Below are 26,473 nucleotides of genomic sequence, written 5' to 3'. Positions count from 1 at the left end.
TCTGAACTTGGGCACTTGGAAGATAAGGAATACATTATAAAAGGCTCATTTGAAAACTGGTTTGCCTGTCTTTCCCATTTTACTTCAGAAAGCTTGTAGTAGAGTTAATTCAGTTTCCCTGGGGACCAACCCACAAAGTAAAGCCTGTACTCCTTTTTGTCCTCTTATACTGCCTTACCTCAACTGCTATATGGTTTCTTTTTTCTGCTGTAAACAAAGTTGTTGACTTTAAAATTATAACCTTCCTTTTATGATCTAATGTGTTCTCATTAAGTTCTTCTACCTGTGCCTGTTTCAGCCCAGCTCTAAGAATCTGTGAATACATGCCCACCTTGTTTCTTCTTACATTATGGCAACTTTTTAAATTACTTAGTCACATACTCCTTTTTCCTCCATTTCTTTCTCTGCCTGACCAACTCTGCAACACAGATAATTTTCTTCTAGCACATCTTCTGTTTGTTTATAGCATATAATAGAAGTCATCTGGCATTTAATTCATTAACATGCTTTTGCTATATAATTTGCAGCTTTATTATCTCTAACCAAATACCATTCATAGCAACAAAGACATCATTCTGCAAAAAATCCAGCAAGAAGAGGACAAAGGATGGGCTGGGGAGAGCACTTGAATGGAATTCCTACTTTGCTCTTGTATAACATTTCCATCTTTATTCTTAAAGGACTTTTACAAAGATGAATCATTACTTCACTTTGCCTATGGAAGAAACTGAGTCACCTGAAGAGGAAGTGATTTGCCACATAGCAAGTCAGTGGCAGAGCCAAGAGCAAAGAACAAGGCTCTTCATTTCCTGCCTGATGCCCTCATTACATTAACTCGGTTTACAGCTCTGCCACAGGCTTTTTTATGACCTTAGGTGAGTCATTTGGGTCCTTTATTCTGCTAACAGTGAAGTGCACATTTAATTTAAGCTTTTTTTTTAAGATCACAACTGGCTGAAAACCCTCCAGTAGTACATTGGCTATATACATGGACGGTTCATTCTTTCTCACAGGTTCTTAGCAGGGGAGAATTTTTTGTTCAGTAGCTGTTATATTCAGCAATATTTTATTTTTCCTGCTGTGTTTGTTTTTTCCCAGAAAGTTTTCACAGGGACTAATTTTAGCCAGGGGAAACCTGTGCCTGTAGATGTTGGCAAGTGGTGAGTTAGAGGAGCCTCTATTCTGTTGCTCAGGGGGTGCATTATCTGTGTGCTACAAGCCCCCAGTTCTTCAGCCATGCAAATGTTATTTTCCTTTTCCATTTGGCATCTGGAGCACAACTGACTGCACTCCAGATGAAGTCATGGTGCGGATGAGAGGAGAGTTTACTCCTCCACCTACTTCTCCCTACACAGTGTGGATGAATGAAAAATACCACCTTCTTTTCCCTGCCCCGCCTCATCCCATATGCACATAAAGCTCCTCCAAACACTCCCCTAGGATTCCTTATAAGAACACCTCTGTGCTGTCCTACAAAGCATCATGTGGTATGAAGCAGTCATTTCAGTATTTGGTGCTTATTTTGCTATTACTATTTTCTGTTGTTCCCTCTGCTTTCTTCTATTCCCTTTACCTTTCTTACTTCTTCTTGATACTCTTTCTCCTATTTCTACTCCTTGTTTCATTTTATGTCGGTTTTTTTTTTTTCTTTTTATGCTTCTTTTCCACAAGAAAAGGGAGGTGTTCCACGCTAGACCAGCTCATCACAGAGGTGTGGAGAGATGAGCTGGAGAGCTGGCAGAAAGCATTGCTCTTGTCTGGCTATGCAGGTAGAGGACTAGGGTTTTGCTGCTGTGAGGATTTCCCCGAACTGATATTGGAGCTGATCCAACAGTTTACAGTAAAAGGACTGCAGTTCCAATACAAGTTCAGCAAGGTGAAGGCCATCTTTTTTTAGGTCAGGTACAATAATGAAAAGTAGCTTGTCAGATGTGTCTCTGCTCTGAGAAATTAAGTAACACCTTTGGACAGGATGCTACATGATACAGCCCGGACTTGGAGGATCCAGCCTTCGTATGAAGTCTGACACAGAAGAGGAGAGGCAGACCTCTGGCCTGTAATGACCACACAGAGTAAAGAACAAAAGGCTTTGTAACTGAAGGGCATTATTGTGGGGCCAGGGCATCAGTTTCTTGGCATCCCTACCTCCATTCTCCAATCAAGATGCTCAGCAGTGCCGACAAAGTAGCCCAGCTCTGAAGAACACTTTGCTTACATTTGGGTCAACCTAAGAGTAGTAGTAGGGAGAGAATGTGTATTGGGGTTATAGCCACCTTTTCGTGAGCAGAAGGCAGTCACCTTACCTTTCAAAATGGTGAAATCTGGTCCTCTCTGCTATGCATTGCCCGTGTTCTCTGCCAAGTGACCAGGCATATTAAGTTCTTGAGTTCAGCATCTTTGAAGGATGAACGAGGCACGCTCTTGGGCTTGCTGCCATGTCATAAGGCACAGAGCAGAAGCTGAAGCAAGGGGGCAGAAGCCATTAGCAGCATAGTTTGAGGCCAGCTGAACAGTGGTGAAGGAAAATTTTCAATGCATCATTCTCACAGAGGGGAACTGAGTACAACGATGACATCTACGTGTGTTAGACAACAGGAGGGTGTGGTACATGCTAGAGACTCCTGTGATGTGTGACACACACTAGCTTTGGTTCAGATAGGACCAAGCTGCTTTTAGATGGAGATATGGAGAACTTACCTGTAGGCTAAAAACTGGTTATCGTTAACACTCCCTAAATGTACTTGATTTTTATTGGAGAAAACAAAGTTCTAGAAATGTGGCATGTACTTTGAGTAGGAAATGGCAGTCCTTAGGGCCAGTGGGACTTTGTTCCCATTGTCTGTGAGTAGTTCTTATGGAAGTTCCTTCCTCTGTGGGAGACATTTTCTACGTGAGTAGAGTTATTGACAGTGGAAATGACATGGCTTAAGGGAATCTTTTAAATATGCCAGGTCAACGCCACTGAGCACTAGCAACAAGAGGATTAATTCAATACTCAATAAGAACGTGAGAGCAGGACAGACTGCTTGTGGCAGTCTGTGCTGCTGAGATCTACAAGTGCTTTCCGTAGGAACACGGGATTCTCTAGGGGCTGCTGGCTTCCTGCTTATGTATCTTGCCTGCAGTTCAGGTGGGAGGTAATGGAGGCAAGTGCATATTCAAGAGATAGGAATATCTTCTCTTGTGTTTGCACAGTGCCAGGTACACGAGAGTGATGAAAACTGGTCAGATCTCCAAGTACTAAACAAGTGTAGATAGTAATACCAGTAATTGTTTGGAACACACCAAAATTAGTGCTTTGCAGCATCCTAATGACATGGACAGAAAGCAGAATGGTGGCCCTATTCTGAATATCTTTGATTTGATTATTTTTGTCTATTGTATGTATTTATACTCCGCTTATTCATTGAATAAACTGAAATTAGAGCTTTGTGGTACAAGAAATTAATTACACAATTATCCTTATATGAAAATATAAAATGCAAACTTCATTTTTACTGTTCCATGAATGATGTCTCTTGTTTTAAACATTAGATGAATGAAATAAACGTAAGTTTTAAAGACAGTAGCCTTGGATCAAAGTCAAGGATTTAATTGTCAACAGTGAGCTCTTTGTGGCTTTGTCTACACTGCTGTTCACATTGCCACAAAACACTATCAAGGTCCCAAGCCAGAGTGCCATGCCTACACCCATATTACAGGCTGGTTAGGACTTCACAAAAAAATCTCATCAGGTGAAGTCAACATGTCTGTATCCTGCATAGTGCTCATTATTTTCTTAAGTAAGAAAGGTACAGGAATGTAGGAAATTGGGCACCTCCAGGTTTTCAAGGTGCTGTTGATTTCAGGCAGGATCCCTTCCCAGTATTCTCCTGTGTTAAGGATGCACCTTGAGATTTTATCATTCCTTAGACCTTGAAAATACTTGCAAGGTCTACCTAATAATAGGAAAGTAGATGCTCAAAAGCCAGAATAGTGTATTGCCATGACTTTTGGCCACAACTGTGCTGATAGGGCTTTATATATATGTAGAAGTACATCTGCCAATTCCAGGTAGCAAATGTGTGTTTTACTTAGCCAGTTCCTGCTTAAGAGTAGTCAACCAATATGAAAAATACTCTGCCTGACTACCAAGCTCAGCTTCCCTTTTTCCTTTTCAAATTTAAACAAAAACCTCTGGATGTAATCTACCACAATGCTCTAGAGAATTAATTACACAACAGATTTGTCACCCACTTAACTGTCTATTACAGCATGCAGTCTTCTAGCAGCAATTGCTCTGAGACATAAGATAATGGGGCACGGTTTTAGAGACCAACAGCTGAGTGACATTTTGATACTGTGCTACTTATAAGGCTTATCCATTCTCTCTGAACAACTTCAGGATGGGCCTCTCAACCATTCATCTGCATTCATGATTTCATACATCTGCCTCTATGTAACCAGAATGTTTCTGATTAGCTTCCCAAAAACAAGAGGCTGGAATGTAAAACTGACTACCGTGATAAACATCAGCTTTTAGTCACTATTATTTCCTTTGTTTTATTCCTAAAGACCTTGTCTCTACTGATGGGTTTTTTCCTGTTAGCTTTTTTTTTCCTTGTTGTTTCTTTGTTACATTTTGTCATGAAATCTCTTGTCTTCCAATAGCTGGCATTCTTCTTTAAACTCAGTTCCTGGGGAGTTGGACAGCTCCAGTTCAGGTTTTAAAACAAATATACCTAGCCATTCTGGCTCCTGAGAAAAGAACTGAACACTTAAAGCAAATTTTAGTGAAAGGTTTATACATAAATAAGCTGTTCTTTTTAAATAAATACAATTTTTTTAAGCCACTCTTAAGGATTTGGAGTTCTACCTTGTGGATTTTTTTTTCACCATACAGAGTCAGCAGTAATGCCTCCAACAGTCCCATGAAAATGGCCAGAGCCCAGAAACAAAGGCATAATGAAGTGAGACAGGAATTACATGACCAGATCAGAGATGAACACCCAGCTGAGAACACACTATTCCATGGATCAGTACAGGTTATATAAAAGTGTTACCTGCAGGAGAGGATTCCGTTGCCTTACGAAGTCTCAGACTAATAAACTAAGATGGTTCGCTTTTAGCGACAAGAACTGCACAGTCACAGCAGGTCATCACATACTTTGTGAGAGTGGAACTACTGTGGGACACTTAGGCAAGAATTGTAATCTGGAAACACATGGCCTCTTTGTGAGATGTAGGGTACTAGCACACTGTGCTCATGCTGTTGCAATATGCAAGCAGTCCAGGATCACATGGGAAGTGCAAGCACTAGATACCTTGCAGGTACCCACATTGTAGCCACAAATAAGCAGCAATGCAAAGGCAAGAGACAGCATAAGCCTTTAGAATATTAATAGGATGCCTTCAGGAAAGAAAAGCATATTCAGCAAAAGATGTATCAACAAAAGACACAGGCTCACATGCAAAATGGCATGGTCGATACATAAACAAATGGTACATATTAGTACCATTATACTGCTGTTAAGTTTAAAAAAGATGGATTCATTCTCATCACACAAACCCACATGGAAGTTGTAAGGAGAAGAAAAAAGAAAAGAGGGATGCGCAAGTGAGTCTGTTCACACAGAACTAGCATGGTGGCAGCAACTGTAATATTTAAAAATAAGTTTTCTTAGTAAAAAGCCTGTTAAGTTTTATAAGAAAAAAGTATTTCATGTTCATCACGTAGTATTTGAAACAACTGGATAAACCAGAGTAAATATTTTTAAAATAGACTAATACAGGGTTTTTTCATAGTGAAAAGGGATTTCTTCCTATGCATACTGTCATAAGAGTAAACTGTACTAGTTCCTGGAGTTCTGTGATTGTGTGACAATCTCCACTTTCTTTTAAAAAAGAGGAAAAGCACATTCCTACTCTTCACTAACATTCACATTCATTAACGTCACATTCTCAAGACAATGTGAATATGATTTCAACATACCCTAAAGAGCAAAAATCAGAAGGTAAATAGAAAGACACCAGCATTTACAAATTTGTGAGTTTTACAAGAGGGTCATATTTCTTTTAGATGTGACTCATGATTTCTAAATGTTTCAGGTATGCAACAGTGAGTTGTATAGAAACTGGACAGCATTCGTTGCTAGAGGAAGTTGCAGTAAGAGAAGTGCTAATCCTAGAAAGGCAATTGTCATCCACAGATTCTAAGAACTTACAAAAATGCATGAACATTATGACGTGCGGAATTAGACTCTATAACTCGAAAGTTGTAAAGTAGGTATGTTTATTGCGCGCAGATGCACGGGGGATCGCTCCTCCACAAGCGTGCATGTCCGAAGTGATGAACCATCTCACATTTATACAATAAAACAAATGAATATTCAATTAACGCCTATACATATTCGTTACCTAAACCCGCTTACTCTCGCTTCGTATGTTAATTAGCTTATCAGTCTGTTGCCTGGAATGTGGTGGTCTTGCAGGTTTGTAGGTGATTCATGTTCTTGTGACCATCCGATCTTCTTCAGCAAGGAGACTTAGCACTCCCTCCCTCTAGATAGCATTGGAATATCTCTCATCCTTTTCTCATTCTTTTTTAAAATAGCCCCTTTTGTTAGAGGAAGAAGGGCAGGCGTCTCCCCGTCTCCCCTTTGTTAGAGGAAGAGGGGCAGGCTTCTCCTCAAAACTGTAGGCGTCTCCTCAAGGCTGTGTGCCTATGTGACCAGACACCGCACCCATGACTAGTCACCATACCCACATTCCTTGAGCAGACACATACAATCACAATCGATGTCCATTGTCCCCATTTCACACTATTTCTCCATATCAATTACACAAACTTGTAATCAGGAAAAAAAGGTAAAAGAGGTATTAAGATACAACTTCAAATCCAAGTCCAATGAATTTGACAGAAGTATGGCTGCTAACCTCCAGAAGAGCACCTTTTCACCCGATGGAAGAACTGGCAGTTTCCTGAGAACACCAGCCCTTTAAGGATGAGAGGGAAAAGATAAAACAAAATATTTGATTCAGAAAACAGCTACGATTTTTTTCCTGATGAAAAACAGTCTCCACACTCCTTGCAGTCAACATTTAACTTTAAAAAAGTATCTACTTTCAGTATCTACTTCAAACTTGCTATGTGAGCTATTGATACTAATGAGGCATTGATATTATTGATACTAATGTATATTATTAAAGAAATGTGGAGACTTTGGGTTGATAGCAGAAGTGTCCTTACTGCAGTATCAACCAGAAGACATGTTTTTTAAACATTTCAAAATATTTTGGCACACAGATTTTAAAGCATAAAATGGAATATGCAGACTTTTCAGTCAGCTGTTCTGTATGTCTACATACTATAGTTTTGCAGGAGGTGATTCAATTGTTAACAATCTATAGTATTTACTGCCCTCCTGCTGCTAAGTAAACAGTTTTATAGACTAACTCATGCCCTTGCTGTAATAAACAGACAGAACATATGGACTGCATTGGTAAGCTGACAGGATCTTCAGCTCTCTCAGGACACATTTTTCTAATAGAAGGAAGGTGTCTGAAGTAGGTACTAGCCAGAAGTGCGCTTGTCAGGGTGGTGGCTGCTCTGGGACTGCCTGCTGTTGGTTTGGCCAGTGTCACAGGCAGTTGGAGGTAAGCACTGAGTCGGGGGGCATATTCAGACACATATCCCAAATAGCTGGTGGGAGATGTGGGTTGCTTCTCACTGAGGAGGAGGAATGGAATGTCAGAAGCATTTCTCATGGCATTTGTCATATCAATTAGCTACCACGGGATGGGAGATAGGACAGAGCAGGTACATTTACATTAGCGATTTCATGTGCAACGGACTTCATGTTGAGTGTAATCTTCCTTACAGCTGGAGTTCTGTGCTTTGCTCCCATGCACAATACTGCCGTATATGAAACGGCTGCTATGTCAGGGAAACAAGGAGAAGGAAGGCTGTGCACAGTGGTACCATGTGGAGCACACCAGTAACACAGAGCCCTGCCTAGTGCTTCTCAGCCTCAGAAGAGTTGTGTTAAAGGAGGCTTAGATGAACAATAGGACAGGTTCTGCACTCCCAGGTGTGGTAGGTCATAAATGGAGGGTGGGGTATAGGAGTTAATCGTCATCATTCATCATCATCGTCATGAAAGATGGCTTCAAGCCACTCTTGTAGCTCTGTAGACTTGGCTTGCTCTTCAGCGCATAGCTGCCTCACAGCTATCTTAACTCCTGCTCTGCAAGTGTTCCTCAATAACAAGATCAGCAACTTCAGTTTTGACATTAGCAGGGCACATCCACAACATCCCCACTGCAGCAGACTGTGAGGGGGAACATGCAACTGTTCCTGCAGCTGGATCTTGTTTCTGGACCACTTCTGTGCATGGTGGCGTAAGGCGAGTCAGTTAGGTCAAAATGGAAACCCAGCCTCCTGCATTTATGACGTGATAAGCAGTAGGTAAGCCCAGGGTTTTGTCATTCAGGGTGGACAGATAAGAGGCATGCTGGTCAGAAGATTCTGAAGCCTCCACATGAGGTTCTGTGGCCAAAGGGCCAATCCAGAAGGGCCAGTGCACACCTCACACTCTGAGAGATGCCAGTGTGACACCTTTTTACGTTAGCACAATCATTCTGACAAGTGCGTATTTGTGTATATAGTCAGATGGGCAGATTCAACCGCAATGTATCTGAAAGACTGTATTTGTGCCAAAAAAAAAATAAAATTGCGCAGAGTTAAGTCCCGGCAATTGCAAACTTAAGGAGGGTGGTGCTCAGCCGCTGACAGTGGGGATGCAGCTTCCCACTGCCTGCACGCCGGCACACCTCGTGTCTCCTCACAGCTGTGATGTCCTGGTGCCTGACTCGCCCAGCGCAGCCGCCCGCCACCTCGGGGAAGGGCCCAAGGAGGGTGCGCACGCGGGCTGTTCAGGGCAGATCTGTAACCCGGGCACGGAGTGACGGGGAGGTGCCCGATGGGCCTGGCATCGCGCACCGCAGCGTGTCCCGACAGCCGGGACGCAGCCGGCAGTCCCGCTCTAACGTCTGGCCAGAGGCGTGCACAAACCCGCGCCTTTCCGACCAGACCTGCCCCTCCAGCTCCGCCGACACCCCCCGCCGCCGCCGCCTCCCGCACCTCCCACCCGGCCGCCCCCAGGCCCGCCGGGGCTACGTATGTCGCGACTCCCCGACCCCCAGCGGCACGCCTCCCGCCGGCCGGGCGCGCGGCTGCGGGGTGCCGCCCGCTGGGGGGGTGCCTGCGCGCCTCGGGCCGCCGCCTCACCGCCCCCCGCCGCAAATCCGGCGGCCGAGGGGGACGCGCCGGGCCGGGCCGCCGCCGCGCGAGGCCCCGCCATCCTCCCCGCGGCGGCGGCCTGAGGTCTCCCGCACGCGCCGCCGCCGGCGCCCCCCCGCGCGCCAGCCGTTACGGGCGGCGGGGTGGGGGAGGGGCCGCCGGCGCCGCGCGGCCCCCGCCCCCCCTTCCCCCGTCTGGCCCCGGCGGGCGGCGCCCGCGGGGTGACAGGCAGGTCTAGGCCACAGCCGAGTGCGCACGCGTCAGTTCCGGCGGGGAGCGCGGCGCGGCGCGTGGGTAGGAAACGCCGCGGCGGCGGGGGAGCGGAAAATGGCGGCGGCCGCGCAGCTCACGGATGAGGAGCTTTTCTCGGAGCTGAGGCGCTTCGGCTTCTCGCCGGGGCCGGTCACCGAGAGCACCCGGCCCGTCTACCTGAAGAAGCTGAAGAAGCTGCGCGAGGACGAGCGGGCCGGGGCCCGCGGCGGCGCCAACAAGACCCGGAACAGCAACAACAATAACACGGGGGCCGGAGCGGCGCCGGGCGGAGGCAGCGGCGGCGGCGGCTCCGGGCGGGCGGCCCCGGGCGTGGTCGCGCGGCTGGCCGGCGCCGAGCACCCCTACCTCCCCGGGGCTGCCGCCGGGAGCGGCCGGAGCCGCGCAGCACCCCCTGCCGGGGGCGGCAAAGTGCTGCTGGGCTTCAGCTCGGACGAGTCGGATGTGGAAGCCAGTCCCCGGAGCCAGGCCGGCGCCGGCGGCGGCAGGAGGGAGCGGGCTTCACCCCTCTTCCGCGGCCTGAGGCCCGCCGCCCCCCCCGGCGCCTGCGGCGTGAGTAACAGCTCCCCCCCGGAGGAGGCGGCCCGGCGGAAGCCCAACGCCTGGTGGGGGGCGGCGGCCAGGAGACCGGCGGCGGCTCAGGGTGCGAGGGAGCCCGGGGACGGCGGCGAGGAAGGAGGGGAGGACGACGAGGAGGAGGAGGACGAGGAGAAGGAGAGCGAGCAGCTGCGGTGGAAAAACCGGACCGTGAACGGTAACCGGCTCCTCTCCTACGGCGGCAGCAGGGACAAGTACTCCGACTCGGAGGAGGAGGAGCAGGCGGAGGCGGCGGGGGCGAGGGCCAAGCAGCAGGTACCGAAGGAGGAGCCTGCAGTTCGCCGGCCCAGACGGAGCCTCGGCAAGTCTCCTGCTCCATTCATAACAAGCAAATGCGCTGCAGCCGGCGCTGGCGTGATGGAGACGGGCCAAGAAAGGGCTGGCGGAGGCTGTGGTGCTGGTGTAGTCGTAACGAATGACAGGGCGGCGGAGGCGGCTGCTGCCGGGAGTCTAGACAGGGGCAGAAATCAGGAGGAGGCGGCGGCGGGGGGAGGAGGAGGATGTGAAAATCTGGACTCTAATCCTCCCAGCCCCAGATACCGCATTGGCCTATCTAAGAAATCCCCTGCAGTATTGTTGCTGCCACCGCCGCTCACGGACGTGGACAGCAGTAAAATCACTGACCCTCCAGGCACCATTAGGAAAGCGACCAATAATCATGTTCTCAGCGGTGCTGCTGGTAGCTGTAGCGTGGAAACCAGGATCTATTCAGCTACTAATAGCCTTCCCTCGGGTGGAACCACCTCCTCTCTTAGACTCAACCACTCCAATCATACGGGTTCAAATCATACCTACCTGAAAAACACCTACAAGAAGAATCTCTCAGAGCCCGAGGAGGAGCTTCTCCAGCAGTTCAAAAGAGAGGAGGTATCCACCACTGGAGGCTTCAGTGCACATTACCTGTCCATGTTCCTCTTAACTGCTGCATGCTTGTTCTTTCTGATACTGGGATTCACATACCTGAGAATGAGAGGTTCTGGAGTAGCTGAGGATGTGGGAGCCAACAGTAAGTATTAGGTGAAGGGTAAGAGCAGTTGCTTTCTGCAACTGGGTATACAACTGTTAATTCACCGTTGTGTTCCCAGACATCCCTGACTGGAACAGTTCTGGGTTCCACATTGGTATAATCTTTCTATATAGGATGGAGCACAGAGATACTGCCTTTCCTTAAATACATACCTTTCAAGCTGTTATAATAAGCTTGCAAGACATGTGAGGATAAACTCAAATCCGGGCATTCCCTGCTGTAATCTGTTGATACCTTGTTTTCTACACAAAGCAATTTTGTGTTTTGTTCAATAAAGCAGATCTACGGTTAGTAGAGAATTGATAACATAAGGCTTCATGCTAATCTCACAGAAGTAATTGTGCACACTTAGATACCTGGGGTTCCTGCAGGGCTGAGATTTGACTGTAGTTGTTTGGTAATAAAACAGGTTGTTTTCATTTATGTGCACTGAGGCTTGAAAAAGATGCTAGGTTGAGATGATGTTACACACTACAACAAACTGCAGTGAATGCTGGACCTATTGTGTATTGTTTTCTAATAAGTACTTTTCTCTAAATTTAGTTGATAGTATGTGTGAAATACTGTTGTGCTTTTTAGTTTGAATTTCAGAGCATTCTTTTTTTAATCAATTACTTGGGAGCTTCTTTCATATGTGAAAGTAACTTCTTGGAATGAATTTAGAAACTACCATTTTCTTTTCACAAAGCATACAAAAATGGAAACGTACCACCTAAGGGTGGTGATTCATGCTAATTCAATTCTTGGCTGCTTTGAAATGGACAGTGGAGATTGTAACACCAGAAAGAAAAATCATGCCGTTGCTGTCTTAATTTCCCATCAGGAGCAATGAAAAATTATGCAAAAACCTGGTTTGGGGATGTGAGAGCATTAGAAGGTTCCTGGGGACTTGCATTTTTCTTGAAATAATTGAGGAAGGTGTGTGGGGTGTATGCATGTGTATATATTTCTTTGTATAGATGGTAGAGGATTTATATACTCATGTGTGGACACGTCTACAGTGCCTTGTAAGGAGTGATCCCACTGTTAGATTGGGTTCTGCTACATGTTACAGGGCAGAAATAGCAGTGTGGGATGGGTTTTTTTCTTTTCAGTTTCAAATGTTACTCATTACATCGTGGTAACAGAATAGTTCTTAATTCTGTTTTGTGCTCCTTGGTGGGAGGGGGTAAAGGATTCAGTGTTTAGGAAGGACAGTAGCAGCAAGGACTTAAGCATTTGCACTGGTTTCATTGCTGTCCACGTGGCTCTTAATACCGTTCAGTCTTGGTTTTTGGGAAGGTTGTGAACATAGGCGGCGGGTGAGCTAAAATTAGATAGTGTAGTGTGACTGTTGGAACTACTCATATTCTGTGGTTAACTTCTGGCCATAACTTCTAGAGACATACATAAATTTTCTTACGTACTGATAAGCTGTGTAATTCTACTAACATGCATTAGACTTTTTTTCTGGTCTTGAAATGTGATGATTTTAATAGGGGAGAAGGTCTGTCAGCCTGCTGGGTTAAACTTTTTGACTGTCAGATTCAGTAGTTGAGTTAAAACTTGCCTGCCATGCTGATTGATAAAGATGGATGTCTTAGCTATGCAGATAGCAATAATACTGTGAAGAGAAATCCACTCTGAACTTTTTGTCTTGGAAGAAAACTTGGTTTTGAATGTGTGAACTTTCCTATAGAGCATGTGGGATCACTGTGTTGTGTATATTGCTCTTAAGAAGTTAACTCAACTAGAACTGATATACAGGGAAAACTGTTCTCTTCTGCCCTTTTGCTTAGGTTTGGCTGCCCAGCCAATGATCTGGTAGCCCAGGGTTGCTTGGTAGTTCAATTGAGCCAGTTCTGGGCCTGTTCCTATTTGTTCGCTTTTCAGGGGAGCACCTGAAGAACTGTTCTGGCACTGGCACTCACATTTCATCTGTCCTCCTTCCTTGCAGCCCCAGGCTTTGCAACATTGACAAATGTGAACAGAGGGAATAGGGACTGTTGGAAGAAGCAAACAGCAGGTTTTGTGGCTTGCTCTTTTGATAGGAAGAGGAGCAGGCTGCTGCTTTTAAGTAGTATGGGAATGAACGGAGTTTCCCTGCCCACATGCTCAGCACATGCTCGCTAAATTCTTACTTCTCAAAGGGGCATATGCATCAAAAATATGGTAGGCCTGTAGAACAGGCAAGAACAGACAAGACAGGCCAATAAAGACTGATTGCTACTGGGAAAGGAAAGAGCACTGTTTTCTGTTAGATGGTCCTCAAGTTTAAACATCATCAGAGTCCTTTAGTTCTTATGCTTGTGTGGGTGTATTGTCTGTTTTCTTTATAGAGGTAGAACTGATAGGCTATAATTTTTTGATAAAAATGTGTGAATCTCGAGAAATAGCCTTTCAGTTAAGTGATTGGTTACTGAGTTTTTTCTGTCTTTTAGATGGGTGTAGCTAAGATTCTCTTGGCCGAGAGTGATTCGATTGTGAAAAACTCAGTTATTTTCAACTTCAAACTGTATCATAAACTGTTTTAGCACTTACTGGACTCTGCCCATCTCCATAATTATAGTTACTGTGAGGAAAGAAAACAAGCAGTTATTGTGTATTTGGATGGCTTGTTATCCTGACTTTGCAGGGAGTGATGCACAATGAGCATAATGTTGGTTGTCTTAATTTTTCATTACCTAAAATGAAATTCAATCAAAATAAAGTGGTATTATGTGACATGGAAAAGATTTATCACAAAGTGCATCCAGTATCAGCACTTGTAGTATTTGTCAGGCTGTAATCTGAGAACAGAGGAGATACGTGTAACGGGGGAGGCTTAAAACTAGGTGTTGAGGTTGAATTTAGGCCAGGTAAAATAATACAGATGAGAAGTGGTAAGCAGAAAACTTCAGAAGAGGTTTATATCATGCATACTGTTCAAATGATTTCTTATTCAGAGCTTTGAAACAGCTATGAAGTGCTTTAGTTTTTCCACACATGTGGTATTAAATGTTCAAAGACAAATCGGAATAAGGCTAATTCTTCTGTGTCTTGCCTGCATATGGTCACTTGAGGTAAGGTTTTTAGGCATTTAGCGGACTAAAATGCAAATAGTATCTATGGGGCTTTTCCTAAAGCATCTTAAACTGTTGAAATTAAACTACTCTGTATAAGCTTATATAAAAGACCAACTAGTGGATAAGTGTATATTGTGCTCACTAGCTCTGTCAGTGTTGTATGTGAAAAGAAAAACAAGTTTGGGCTTCATGCTGGTAACTTTGTTGATTTGGCCCTTGCTTAAAGCATGTTCGACTTGCACCTGCCTTCAGAATACCATGAAATTGTATCAACTTCTTGCAAAGCCAGCATAGTATTTTGTTAGGAAAATGGTAGATTTTACTTTTGTCTACTTCCTAGGGCTCTTCAAACCCTGAAGAGTTGTGTGTATCTTGCAACTAATTTGGGTTTATTTTGTGATATTACTCTGAGCATCTCAAGTGGTGGCTCATGGGATTTAGTTCTAAAGTTATTTTTCATGGAAAGCTGGTAACAATATCAGATCAGTAGATGTTGCTTTCAGGTCTGGTTTGCTTTCTGAAAGATGAGGGCATTAGTACAGGTGCTGTTTAAGGTTGTAATCTGAAATAGTTTGCATGTAAGTTACTCTCACTGTTTCTGCTACAGTATTTTGCCTGAGGAGTAGTTGATGTGGCAAACCCCGCCCTCCCCCCCCCCCCCCCCCCCCCCCCCCCCCTCAAGAAAACCCAACAAAAAAGTAATCTTGAAACTTTCAGGTAGGTCTTGTTTCAAAAGCCTCTCCTAAGAAGAATTTAAAGTGACATGTATTGGTAGTAATTTTGGTCTTGTTACAAAACAACTGTTGGGAGGATAATCCTTACTTTATTTGCTACAACTTGTGTTCGAGTAGGGAGACTTAGCAGTTGCTTACATTGCAAGTGGAAGCTTATGTAAATAACAATTCTAAGTTTAATTCTATTCCATTGATTTTGCTTTGTTCTCAACTTCTAAATCCCTTGGTTGTTAAAACTTCTATAGGATTTTATGCAGGAAATTTCATTGTTAAGAAGTTAAACTTGTATAAAAGACAAAAAGATGAATGTTAAATCACAGGCCTGGAAATTACTGTTAAAGTGCTGTGGTATTTCATAGATAACTTACAAATCTACTTGCCTTCTAAGGTCACCTTCTCAGAAGAGTCTGTTATCTTGACAGTGTTGGCTTCAATGGAAGAAAATAAATTTGGGCTAAGAAATATTTATAGAAGAGAAGATAGTAAAGGGAAAAAGCAAACCAAAAATATTTTGAGAAATCCCGTGTTGCCTGGCTATTAATGTTGCTTGAACTTTGCAAGTGATACTCTGACTTGTATTTAAAGATGTAACAACTTCTTCGACATAGTAGCATGTAGCTATTTGCTTTCTGTGTATTGCTTTAAACTCTAGTTAGCAAGTTTTTCCCTTCTAGTTGATACAAAAGAAAATCCTGATGTGTATTTTAAAGACTTAATTTCTCTTGTAGCTGATGTCACTTCTGGGGTTTTGAGTTTTGGATCAAGGTCAGTACATCTGAAGAACCTTAGGCTGCCTTTATAAGGTAAAGCCAGGCACAATATTTACAATTTCCTTAGGATTCTTGATGCTTTTAAACTCTAGACTTCCTTATGGTATATGAGAAATATATTCTTGAAATACATTTCTGATACTTATATTTCATTCTTGAAAATGAGTATCAAATTTGGCTGTGATTTGTACCCATGAAATTCCAAATAATTGTTACATAGTGCAAAATAATTCATCTTAACTGTCAACTTCAGATACTTCCTAAAGGATAATAAACTGTTTACCTTTGCAGCAGTTCTGTTAGTATAAGGTATAAATATGAAAATTGCTCATCAGTATTTGAAACAAAATGACGCAACTTCAGAATTACTGTTTTTAAGTAGATGGTGGTGTTTGATACTTCAGAATATTTAGAACTAATTTACTTGGCATTCATACTTTAAATGTGCTGCTCTTTGCAGACACGCATAAAACTTGCCTTATGCCGTGACTTTATATGTTCTTACAATTGTTTTTCAACATTACTCTTGTAGGCCATGCATTTTTGTGAAGTCATGGGAAATCAGAACTAAAATTACTTGCATGGGGAACAGGGTTGCAGAAGAGCTGTAGCAGGATCTGTTTTCACTAGGTATCAAAAACTAATAGAAAGTTTGCATTCCATTCCATAGCGCATGGTATTTTTCTCAAAAGAAAATTTGGTTACTAATGTGAATAAAATAAAGGGTGATCTAGGGGATCTGAAAGCAGATCAGTTTGCAATGTCATGTTTATAAAGCAGTGCAGACTAGAGAAGAGTGGGAAAGCACTTATGTTCCTATGTTAAGAACCCCTGCCAACTCTAATAGTGTGCAAGTGCAATACAAATGTCTTTCTGATTAGGACAGATACATACAGCAATAATGGATAGAGTGGCAATGTTTTAAGGAAGAGCCCACAATACCCAAGGATTTAAATTTAGCATTGTAGGAGCTCCACTTTGCCATTGTTTCATAATCCTCAAGTATCTCAGCACAAGAGGAGAATCAGGCCTGCAGTCTTTCCTGGGGACTAATTGTGCTTCTAAAAAACCATGTACATTTAACTCCTGTTGACATCTCTGTTTCATCTGGGAGCAGTAGGTTACAAAACTTTGGCATGATTGCTTACCCAGCTAAGCTGGCGGGAGTGCTAGAGTCATACTGAACTGATCCCTGTCATGCTTCTAGGCTTGTGCCTCAGAAATAGTATGAATACGTGAACAGGTCAGAGTGCTCTGTTTGAGGAAGTTTAGTCACTTAATAGAAAAATGTAGGCAAGTAAATTAAGCAAGTACAACAGTTTTTGTTGATAAAAGTGCTGTTCCAAAGCTGTGGAGAAGCACAGAGTCTGTTGTAATCATGAGGCATTTATTTCTTAAACCTTTAAAGTTCTTGTGAGTGTTTGTATTCTGTGGTAGAATTAATTGTCTGTTGTGATCTCTGGTAGGTTGAGGGGAGTAAGTTGACTGGTTAAAGGATTGTGAAATCTAGATATGTAAGAAGAAAAAGTGATTTTTGAGGGGATTTGCGTGTTTGCTAAGGACTTCAGTAGTGGTATCTTTGGCCTTACTTTTCCTTTCTTGGCTTTTACAGTTTCTGCTGGTAGGTCTAGAGCTGTGGGAGAGTTGCTGTGATTATAATAAATGAGGACATGATGTAACTCTGCCACTGATCAAAGTAACCTTGATGGCTTCTGTCCACTGAGGAATTCTGATTTAGAAAAACTTGGAAAAGCAGGAGTGTTACTGATGGAAAGATGCATACTGATGGATACAAGGCTAGATCAAAGAATCACTGCACAACTTTAATCTCATATAGGTTCCTTCTGTGTGGAAGGTTTGCTCCAGTTTGTAATGTCTGATATTGACTCCTACTGTACTGTACACAATGCTTTTTAGTGCTGTTTCGCTGTTACTGTGGAGGGCGAGAGGGTAAGGGGCAAGTGAGTGTGGAGGCATGCAAACTGTGAAACAGGCAAACATGAAGTGCCTGGTGGGCCTAGTTTGTTGGGGGAGATGTGCTGTTATGTTTGGTGTTTTGCAAAGATGAGTTGTCTTTTTGCAGAGGAAAGGATCAAATTTTCTGCTTACTGAGGGTCATATTGTAACACGGGTATCTTGAATAAAGCTGCCTTTTTAGAATCTTAAATTCCTTTAGCTGCTTTAAATGAACTCTGAGTGAGACTGAATTGATATAGAATGCTGTTTAAGCCCCTACCTCTTCTCCCCCCATGAGAGAGAGAGGTCTGACACTGAATGAAGTGGCATTAAAACTTAGTAAGTAGTCTAGAAGATCCATTGCATTCTAGTGATGCTGTGCTAGGTAAGTGAGAAAAAGGTCTGTTCATGAATAAAAGGATTGTAGACCAGTTCCTAGGCCAGTTTTTCTCTGTCTTAGAGAAGGCCATTTACTTAATTAAAAATTGGAAGATGGCTTGTTAGAAAATTTTATATACCTGCTAAGTCTTCCTTCATATTGTTTTTATTCAGTTGCCTTCATATAGGGTTTATATACAGGTCACATCCCCTTAACCTTTTCATCATTTTAAAATACAAGAAACTTCTATACTTGGACTCAGTGGTGTCTTGGATAAATGCAGCATCAACCTGTCCTTGCTAGGCAGTGGACTGAATAAAACGTTATCATGGGAGGACTGCTGGGACAAGTTGGATAAATGTAGTATTATTCCAGACTAGATTTTAAGGTCACATCTATCTAGATCTTAATTTTCCTTTTCTCCACAGAAAAGCGTTTCTTTAAAGGTCAGTTAAATCTCTGAATTCCGTATTGGAGAAGCCTCAGACTGTCCATTGACTTCAGAACTGCTTATGCTAGCTTTTGGATATTTTCAATAGGCCACGTATCAAGCCACTCACCTTAACTGTCTGTCTCCTCAATACTTATCATTTCACTATGTAGTTACACAATAAAACATTCCACAGCACACACACTCGGTAATACTTCTTATCCCAGTGTCTGTTCGGTATCATCAAGCACAACATGAGCCCCTCATCTTGAGTATTTCCATGTCTCACAGCAGAACTTCATCAAACAAATTTTTATCTGAATATGTAGGTACTGTTGGTCATAGAGAACAGAAGTCTAGCTAGAATGAATCTGAAACCTGTCAATAGATATTGAGCAATGGAGCATTTACTGTGAATGAGAGGTTTCAAATATCAGAAGGCAGATGTGTGATTTTTTTGTTTTGGGGATTTTTTTTTTGTTTTGCTTTGTTAGTGTTGCCTGAAACAGCTCTTGGTTGTGGCGTGTGGTGGTTTTTGTTGGTTTTTTGTTTGTTTGTTATTTTTTTTTTCTTAGAATACTTTCTGGGAAATGGTAAAACATTCATCATGAAATTTTCTGTTAATCTCTGGCATTTGACCTATAACTAAAAGTTTAGTGGACTGTTTGTTCTTTTTCAGGTGTCATGCTTCAGATGACCAAAGAGAGTATCTGTTAATTTTGTTGAGCAGCAGACTGGGTGGTGCATGTGTGACAAATCCTTGAGAGGCCTCTTTCAGGCTGTGGTAATCCACAGTCAAACCGAATTATTGGGAAGGGCTAGTCTGACGAACTTGCCTGTGCTGTTTCTCATTCCTGCAGATTCCTTGGAAATAGTTTACCATTACTTTGTAGGTAAAGAGAAAATGATTTATAAAAGTTCTTGGTGCTATCTTGAAAGGAAGAGGAGAATATAATGTCACATTCATCCTAGTCTGTTTCTGTATTGGTTTGCACCTGATGTGTAGCCCAAAGAAGCTTCTGGATGTGAAAGACATAGTGTATTTCAAAGAAGAAGCTGACAAGGTGCTCTTTTTGTCAGAGGAACTTTATGCTGTCCTAGGGAGACTTTGCCTAGCTGAGAAAATGCAGATTTGCTTCTGGAGAAGGGACAAGTCTCACTGCTTATTTTTCAGTTTTGTTTCTCTTGTCTATGAGGGTGTGAGGTACTGCTTATGCAAAAGCAGCTTTGGGTAAAGGTGTTCCTAAATCACTGTGGGAGATGGGGAGTCTGAGTTGTATCTAAAGAATACATCCATATTTGGCTACTTCATATTTTGTATATAATATCAAACACATACTTTGGTACAAACTCAGAAAAAAATAAAATGGAGCGAGTTGTACTGTCTGTACAGTGTCCTTTGAGCTAGTAGTTTTTGATTTCTCATTGAAAACCAGAAATACCAGCCTTTTAAGAAGTACTGCTGAGAGCTCATATATTCAGAATGGGCAGGTGTGTACGCAGTCTGACTTGGTAATCCTAGGTGTATTATGACCGGTGTCTGTTAAGTTTGACTTCCATCAAAGGTGGTATTCCCTGAAGAAATGCTGTAGATTATTTTTTTTCTTTTAGCTTGTTTACATTGAGCTGTACTGTGTTAGTGTACTGTGGAAATGGACAATGCAGTGGCTAATGCGTTTTTTGATTTGTAACTTTTTTCTCTTGACGTTCAGCTAAAGGTGCTGCTTATGAACTGGCAATAAAAATGTGCAGATTGAGTACAAGTACACATGAACTAAGGGGAAAAACCCCTACAATGGGATGTTAAATCCAGACTTGGTCTGCTGTATGGGATGCATGGTACTAAAGTCATTCCTTTGGAGGGAGAGCAAATGTAAAAGGAAAATGCAGGAAAGTAGCAGCCCTGATAAGGAGCTGCCCTGGTGATTTGAAGACCGAGAGCCAAACAGGATCTGCCTGTCCCTTCTGTAAGGCAGTAACTGAGCATGGGATACTCTTTGCTGTTCAGGAGTTGGGAATGTACTGAGCTTCTTAAACTTTGGCGTAGCCAGCTATGCTTCCTTAAGTATGAGCTAAATGGATTGAGGACAGAGAGTTACCTTGTTTTGTAAACTTTGTTTTATAAAGTACCTAGCTTTTGTACTACTATGTAGTGACTTATGTACTACAGAGTTCTTATGTATCTAAATAGCCAGTGGTGTGGTAAGGTTTAATTGTCCCCAGTTTTTGAGATCTCAGTAAGAGTCACTGGTTCTTCCTTTCCATCCTTCCCCCCCCCGCCCCCCGTTTCTGTGTGGCCAAGATAGGTTCTTTCTCCTCTGTAGATCCACCTAGTTAAGGGAAAGTGCACACAGTACTTCTAGAAGATTCATCAGCTTAATCTATAAGATGATGATGTAATCCTTTAACTAATAAGCATAACCTGTTTAATTAATGAACAATTATAACATTGGAAGTCTTAGTTCAAGCAGACTTTTCAGCTGAGTATAGGAGCCAATGGCAAGGCATATATCTCAGGATAATGGTGATGTATGGCTGTGTGGTAGTCCAGTTGTTCCCATCAGATAATTTTTATTTGAACCAGCCAGTTTATGCAATCAGACAAATGCAGCTGGTAAGGTAGACAGCCAGGAAGGTTAGTCAGCTCTCTAAAGTCTTAGTCCAGCTGAGTAAAAATGGAAGTCACTGAATAATGCCTACTTTTATTAATTTCCAGTAGTGGTGTTCATGTCTTGAATTACAGATGAGTTTATCCTAGTTTTGAGCTCTGCAAACTTCTGCTATTGTGTGGTAGGCAGTTTTCCTTCTTCTGTTTAGCTAATATGGATACTTCTGGTAAGCTAGCTGCTGCCTTCTCTGTGAAAGTTCATCTTTCTCATGATGAGAAAGACCTGCTAGCAGGTACCTCTCTCTGTCCTGCATAGGGTAAGCTCTTTTTTCTCCCCCGGATATGCTAGGGCACCTATTGGCAGAGTTTTACTGCCATGTTCAGGCTTTGTATAGATGATTGTTCAGCAGTTCTGCTGCTCTTAGTGCAGCAAGCAGTGATATACCAACGTATGCTGAGTGGTCAAAAGGACAGAGGCACAGCATAATTCCAGTTTTAAGTACGAAAAATCCCTATGTGATCATTATCTTGACTTTGTTAATGTCTTTGCTCTCATGATTGAGGGTCTCTTAAGAGTTACCCTATCAGTGCCCTCCCTTTAGATGCTGTAAACTGTTCATATTGTAATAGTATATTACTGATACTTTGTAGCTGAAGTCTGTCTGGACGAAGAGGTTATAACTGCATATTTTTACACTGGAAGCTCTTCAAGACAGGAATCCTTTCTGGTTGTACAAGATCACAGGAGTGTTTCTATCCAGACTGGGTCCCCTGGCAGAGTGACAGTAGATCTAATATTTAATTGCAGATTCCCAATGACTCTTAAACCATCAGTGTTTTAATAACATTTGCTTTGCAAGTTTGTACTCCATCTTGAACTTTGGACCTTGAGGAAAGCAGACCACTTCCTAATTTAACATTGAGCTTCCTGTGCTGTCATGTTTTCAAGGTGGTTTCCCCTGCTGCTGAATATCTTCGTGGGTTTTTTTATTTGTGTTAGTTTATTGAAGTTGTAGGTGGTTTTTGACCTTACAGAGTATAAGGAGATAAAATATTTGGGAGGGAACACAGAAGAAGGGAGAACTGTTACAAAAGCCTATTTTGATTCTCTTGCAAACAAAGTTATTCTCTACCTGCTGTAAAGTGCTGGTAGGTGTCTGAAGTCTAACTATCTCCTGGTAATGTTTTGCAACTGCTGATAAAAGCAGTCTTAGTGTGGGGTTTCTTTCTTTTTTTCCTACGTATAAACACTAACCTACAATGGAGTCTGTGTGTATGTGGGTGCAAGGAATGCAGTATTACCTAAGTTTTAAAATGCATGGCAAATACACTTTTCCTGAGCTATTTTTCCTAATAGAATACAGACAGCTGTTTATTCATTGAAATGTAGTATGTTTTGTAATGCAATGTGAAAGAGTGTGTGTGCAAATTCTGTTGCTGTAAAACATTTCCTTTCAGTGGTAGAAATAAAACTGGAGGGTACTTCATTGTAAGAATTGTTTTATCTTTCCAGAAACACAGATCGTGAAAAATGATTTTGTAAATAATGTAGCACCTTAATGTGCTCTTGCTTAAGTCTGCCCTTGTAATAAGTATGCTTCATGGAGGTCAATGTAGGCATAGAGGAAGTACCATCTGGGGTGAAGACCAGTTCCTGGGTGGGTGTAGCAGCTGTAAGTATTGTCTGGAGTGTTTGGTGACTGGCACTTGCTACTTCTGATGGTGCCTCTCTGAGTTAGGGGTATGAAACACTGCCCAGATCTTTTCTGCTCAAATTTCCTATCTGTCTATGAAATTGAGGAATTAAAAGGCAGTATTTTCTTGTTGATAGTGGTGTTCTAAAGCTTGTTCTGTTTCTTGGTGTTGTTGCATTGGTTCTTGTTTGGGCTTCTTTACTTGTTCCTTCATCTGTTGCATAGTTATTTTCACAGGGTCTTCTAGCAGAAAAAATGAACTTCCATGCTTTTTTCATACACACAGGCAGGTTGCATAGTCTTCATTTTGAAACTACAGCAACATATGGTCACAAGGAGTTCCACAACTTAAATACGCATGTGTGAAAAGCCTGTTTCTCTGCTTACTCTGAACTTTTTAACTTGAAAAACTCTTCCTTATACTAGAGGAAACAGCGAATAATCACCCTGTTCACCTTCTCCATAATACTCATGCCTTTACTTCATTCCTGTGAAGTAAAGTGGTGTCTGTTACATAGCTCTGTAGGCCTTGGTTTTTTCCTTCCCAGAGTCTTGCTATGGTTGATGATTATATTTAGGAAATGGGAGACCAGAAAGAAAGGCAGTCTCTTTGTTAGTATTTGCAGGTGTGAATGTGAGGTATCAGCTCTGTTTGAAATGGGCACTTCAATACAGTAGATTCTAGCCAGCAGCAGTATTTATGGAGCAGTAATATAGTGAAAACTTCCTCTAAGGTCAGCTGTGATGTCTTGGCAACTGTTTCACTTCTGGGTTTATTTTATAAGGCTTTTTGCTTAAAAAAGGTGGTGTTCTGAAGCACTGACTTACAGCTAGCTATTCTGTTTCACTTTTGCAGTATTGGGAATCTCTACAGGCACTACAGATTAAAATATCTTTCTTTAAGCTTTTAAGCACAAAATTTATGATTTCTAGGTTTTCAGTCATTAATACAAGTACTAGAATGAAACTACTGTTTTATTTTTGTGAAACTGAATAATCTGATGAGCAGCTCTTCCAAAACACTAGTGTTTCCTCTTAAATATGGGCCAAATTGACATGACTCTCTTAAGAGCATCTTTCAACATTCAGATCTACTCTAACCAGTATTTAAATAGGCAGGAGTAGATTTAAGCATTCCTAGAAAGGGTGATACAGCTAAAATACAGAGAGGTTTCTTTTTTTTTAAGAAGCAGTGAAGAACTCCAAAGAGAAATTCTGGTATTTCCTACCCTTTTACCTAAAATAGTGAAGACTGCTATTTTCAGGGCTGATAGACATGTCAGTTCAGACACATTTTTCTGTCATAGATATGGTGGGTTTAATTATTTTAGAGGTGGGTTATGTAAAAAAAATAATTATGAAATAGTTTGGTTACAATATAAACCCTTATATCAGCTATTCATAAACAGAATTAATTCACGTTGGGGAAAAATTATCAATAAAAGCTCTCTAAACTGAGGCAGTTGAAGAACTGTTAAGGAAAGATTCAGCTGTTTTTAGAGGGTTTTTTTAGAATCTGTTAGTTAATGTTGAAAATACTTGGATTGTAAAATTATTGAGAACTTGTTTCCAAAGTCATGTATAAAAAGGCTGGGCTAAAGACCAATTTCAGGTAGCTGTGCTTCCAGTATTGTTGCTTCCTCTGATAACAATATATTATCCAGCTAATGTTATTTTTTTGATGAAGTAAGTTCTAATGGAAAGCATCGGGTTATTCCCTTACTGAACACTCCTTTACAGGACAAATGTGGGAAAAAATACTGTTTCTGTTTTGAGATTAGTCTGCTTTTGACGTGGTGGTTAGGGAGAAGGAAAGTACTTTTCTATTTGGAGGAACATACTTGCTTCTGCACAAGCTGCTGGTGTGTGCAAGCCTGTGTTGCAGTGCAGTTGCTGAATCCTCGTGTGGATGATATTTGGCACTTTTGGTATCATTGCACTGAGAAATAAAGTGCTTACTGGTTAATTGGGATCATTCTTGTTTCTGTAGCTGTGGCTTTACAGCTCCTTAAAATTGCATTGGAAAGTTGCTTTTTCATTTATAAAATCAAATTATCTCTATGTTCAGAAAGATTGTGGCATTACAATGATTCTGTTAAGTTAGCTTAATATTCAGTAGAGGTCAAAAAGGAATCAATGGCAGCTTTCTCTATTTTTTAGGAAGTGAATTGAGAACAAAGTATATTTGAGAGGGTATTTGAGAGTATCAGTGTGGCGCTAATAATCTGTGGTGCTCCGTCATTTCGAATGGTGTCCAACTCTGTTCTCCAACCTCAGAAAGGACATAACAGAGCTTCAAAAAGGTTCAGAAAGTAGTAATATGATCGAAAGCGTAGTACGGCTTTCATAGCAAGGAGCAATAGGACTCATGAGTGTGGAAGAGTGAGGACCAACGGAAAGACTGAGGAGTGAAGTAAAGGCATGAGTATTATGGAGAAGGTGAATAGAGTGATTATTTGCTGTTTCCTCTAGTATAAGGAAGAGTTTTTCAAGTTAAAAAGTTCAGAGTAAGCAGAGAAACAGGCTTTTCACACATGCGTGTTTAAGTTGTGGAACTCCTTGTGACCATATGTTGCTGCAGTTAAAAGCTTGCTTGGGATTAATGTGGGACTAGACAAATTGGTAGGGAAAAATACATCGGAGTTGATAATTTAGGGCAGGGAGGGGGGAAGGCAAGCCACTTCTGTCTGTCTTGGGAAGCTTCTGAGGTGCAGATCCTTTTTTTATGGCTGGGAGAATATTCTGTTGGAGTATCAGCATATACTTTACATGCTTATGCTCTGGCACTCATTCTTGCCACTGTTCTGTTGATTTCCTGCCTCCAGTTAGGAACAGGTGTCTCTGAAAAGAGTAAAACTTGCTACTGCTGGAGGCAGGATTCTGGGCTAGTTGAATCCTTGCTTTGTCGTGGTGTGACTGTTCTTCATACTTCAGTTTTGATGTTATCTGTTGAAGTGTATTAAATACTGAAACTGTAAGAATAGCAACGCTTCAGGGCAAAGTACCACAGTACATAGGAGATAGCTGTAGTGGAAAGATTAGCTACTTTCTGGCATCCTGATTTGGTGACCAGAAGGTAACAGAATCCCTTACTTTGGTACTGTGTTAATGATGTGGTTCTAGCTTATGTCCCAAGCAAAGGTATTTTTATTTGTGTATGACTGCCTGTGAAGCTGTCAGTCTTTGGAACTTGTGTCATTGAGACTAGAGAGGCTGACTTGTATGTTTGTGAATGTCTGCAGTTAGGCTGCAACTTCATGTCTGTTAAACCATGCTTTGAAAAAGAGAAGAAATCCCACTCTGTACTCCCTGTTTGCCTTACTCAAGAAAACTAAAGCCCTGTAAATACTGTGACTGTCTGCAACTCTTAGTAATGTGTTAGGGTGGAAAGTGAGTGGTGGTGATGATGATGAGTGGCTTTATTGTTACTTTAAAGATGAAACCTTCTGTATTTTAGCAAAAAATAACCTTGTATGTTGACACTGACTGCACTTAGATTCCTAAAGTTGAGCATCTCTTGTGAGATGGCTTGGTATATGTGTTTGTGTTGACAGCTTTGGCTGGAACGCTTTGGAGCCGTGCTGTGACCCTTAGCTTTGTATTGGTGACTTCTTGTTATTTGAGACAGACCAGTTCTGCCGTTCTGAGGAATTCTGGTAGTCTGCAAGTCATCATTTACAGCTT

General features: G+C 42.1%; 1 protein-coding gene across 1 annotated transcript in view; it reads left to right on the top strand.

Annotated features, from left to right (window-relative positions):
• The first annotated feature begins 9,527 nt into the window (after positions 1-9,527).
• LEMD3 (LEM domain containing 3) overlaps positions 9,528-26,473 on the top strand; it is a 50,596-nt gene continuing 33,650 nt past the window's right edge. The window contains exon 1 of the mRNA XM_056340040.1: positions 9,528-11,153. Coding sequence (XP_056196015.1) covers positions 9,608-11,153 — 1,546 coding nt within the window. The 5' untranslated portion in view covers positions 9,528-9,607. The remainder of the gene's footprint in view (positions 11,154-26,473) is intronic.

This window comes from Falco biarmicus, chromosome 5 (genome assembly GCF_023638135.1).
Source record: "Falco biarmicus isolate bFalBia1 chromosome 5, bFalBia1.pri, whole genome shotgun sequence".
NCBI classification, from domain to species: domain Eukaryota; kingdom Metazoa; phylum Chordata; class Aves; order Falconiformes; family Falconidae; genus Falco; species Falco biarmicus.
This window is presented reverse-complemented; position numbering and strand designations above follow the sequence as displayed.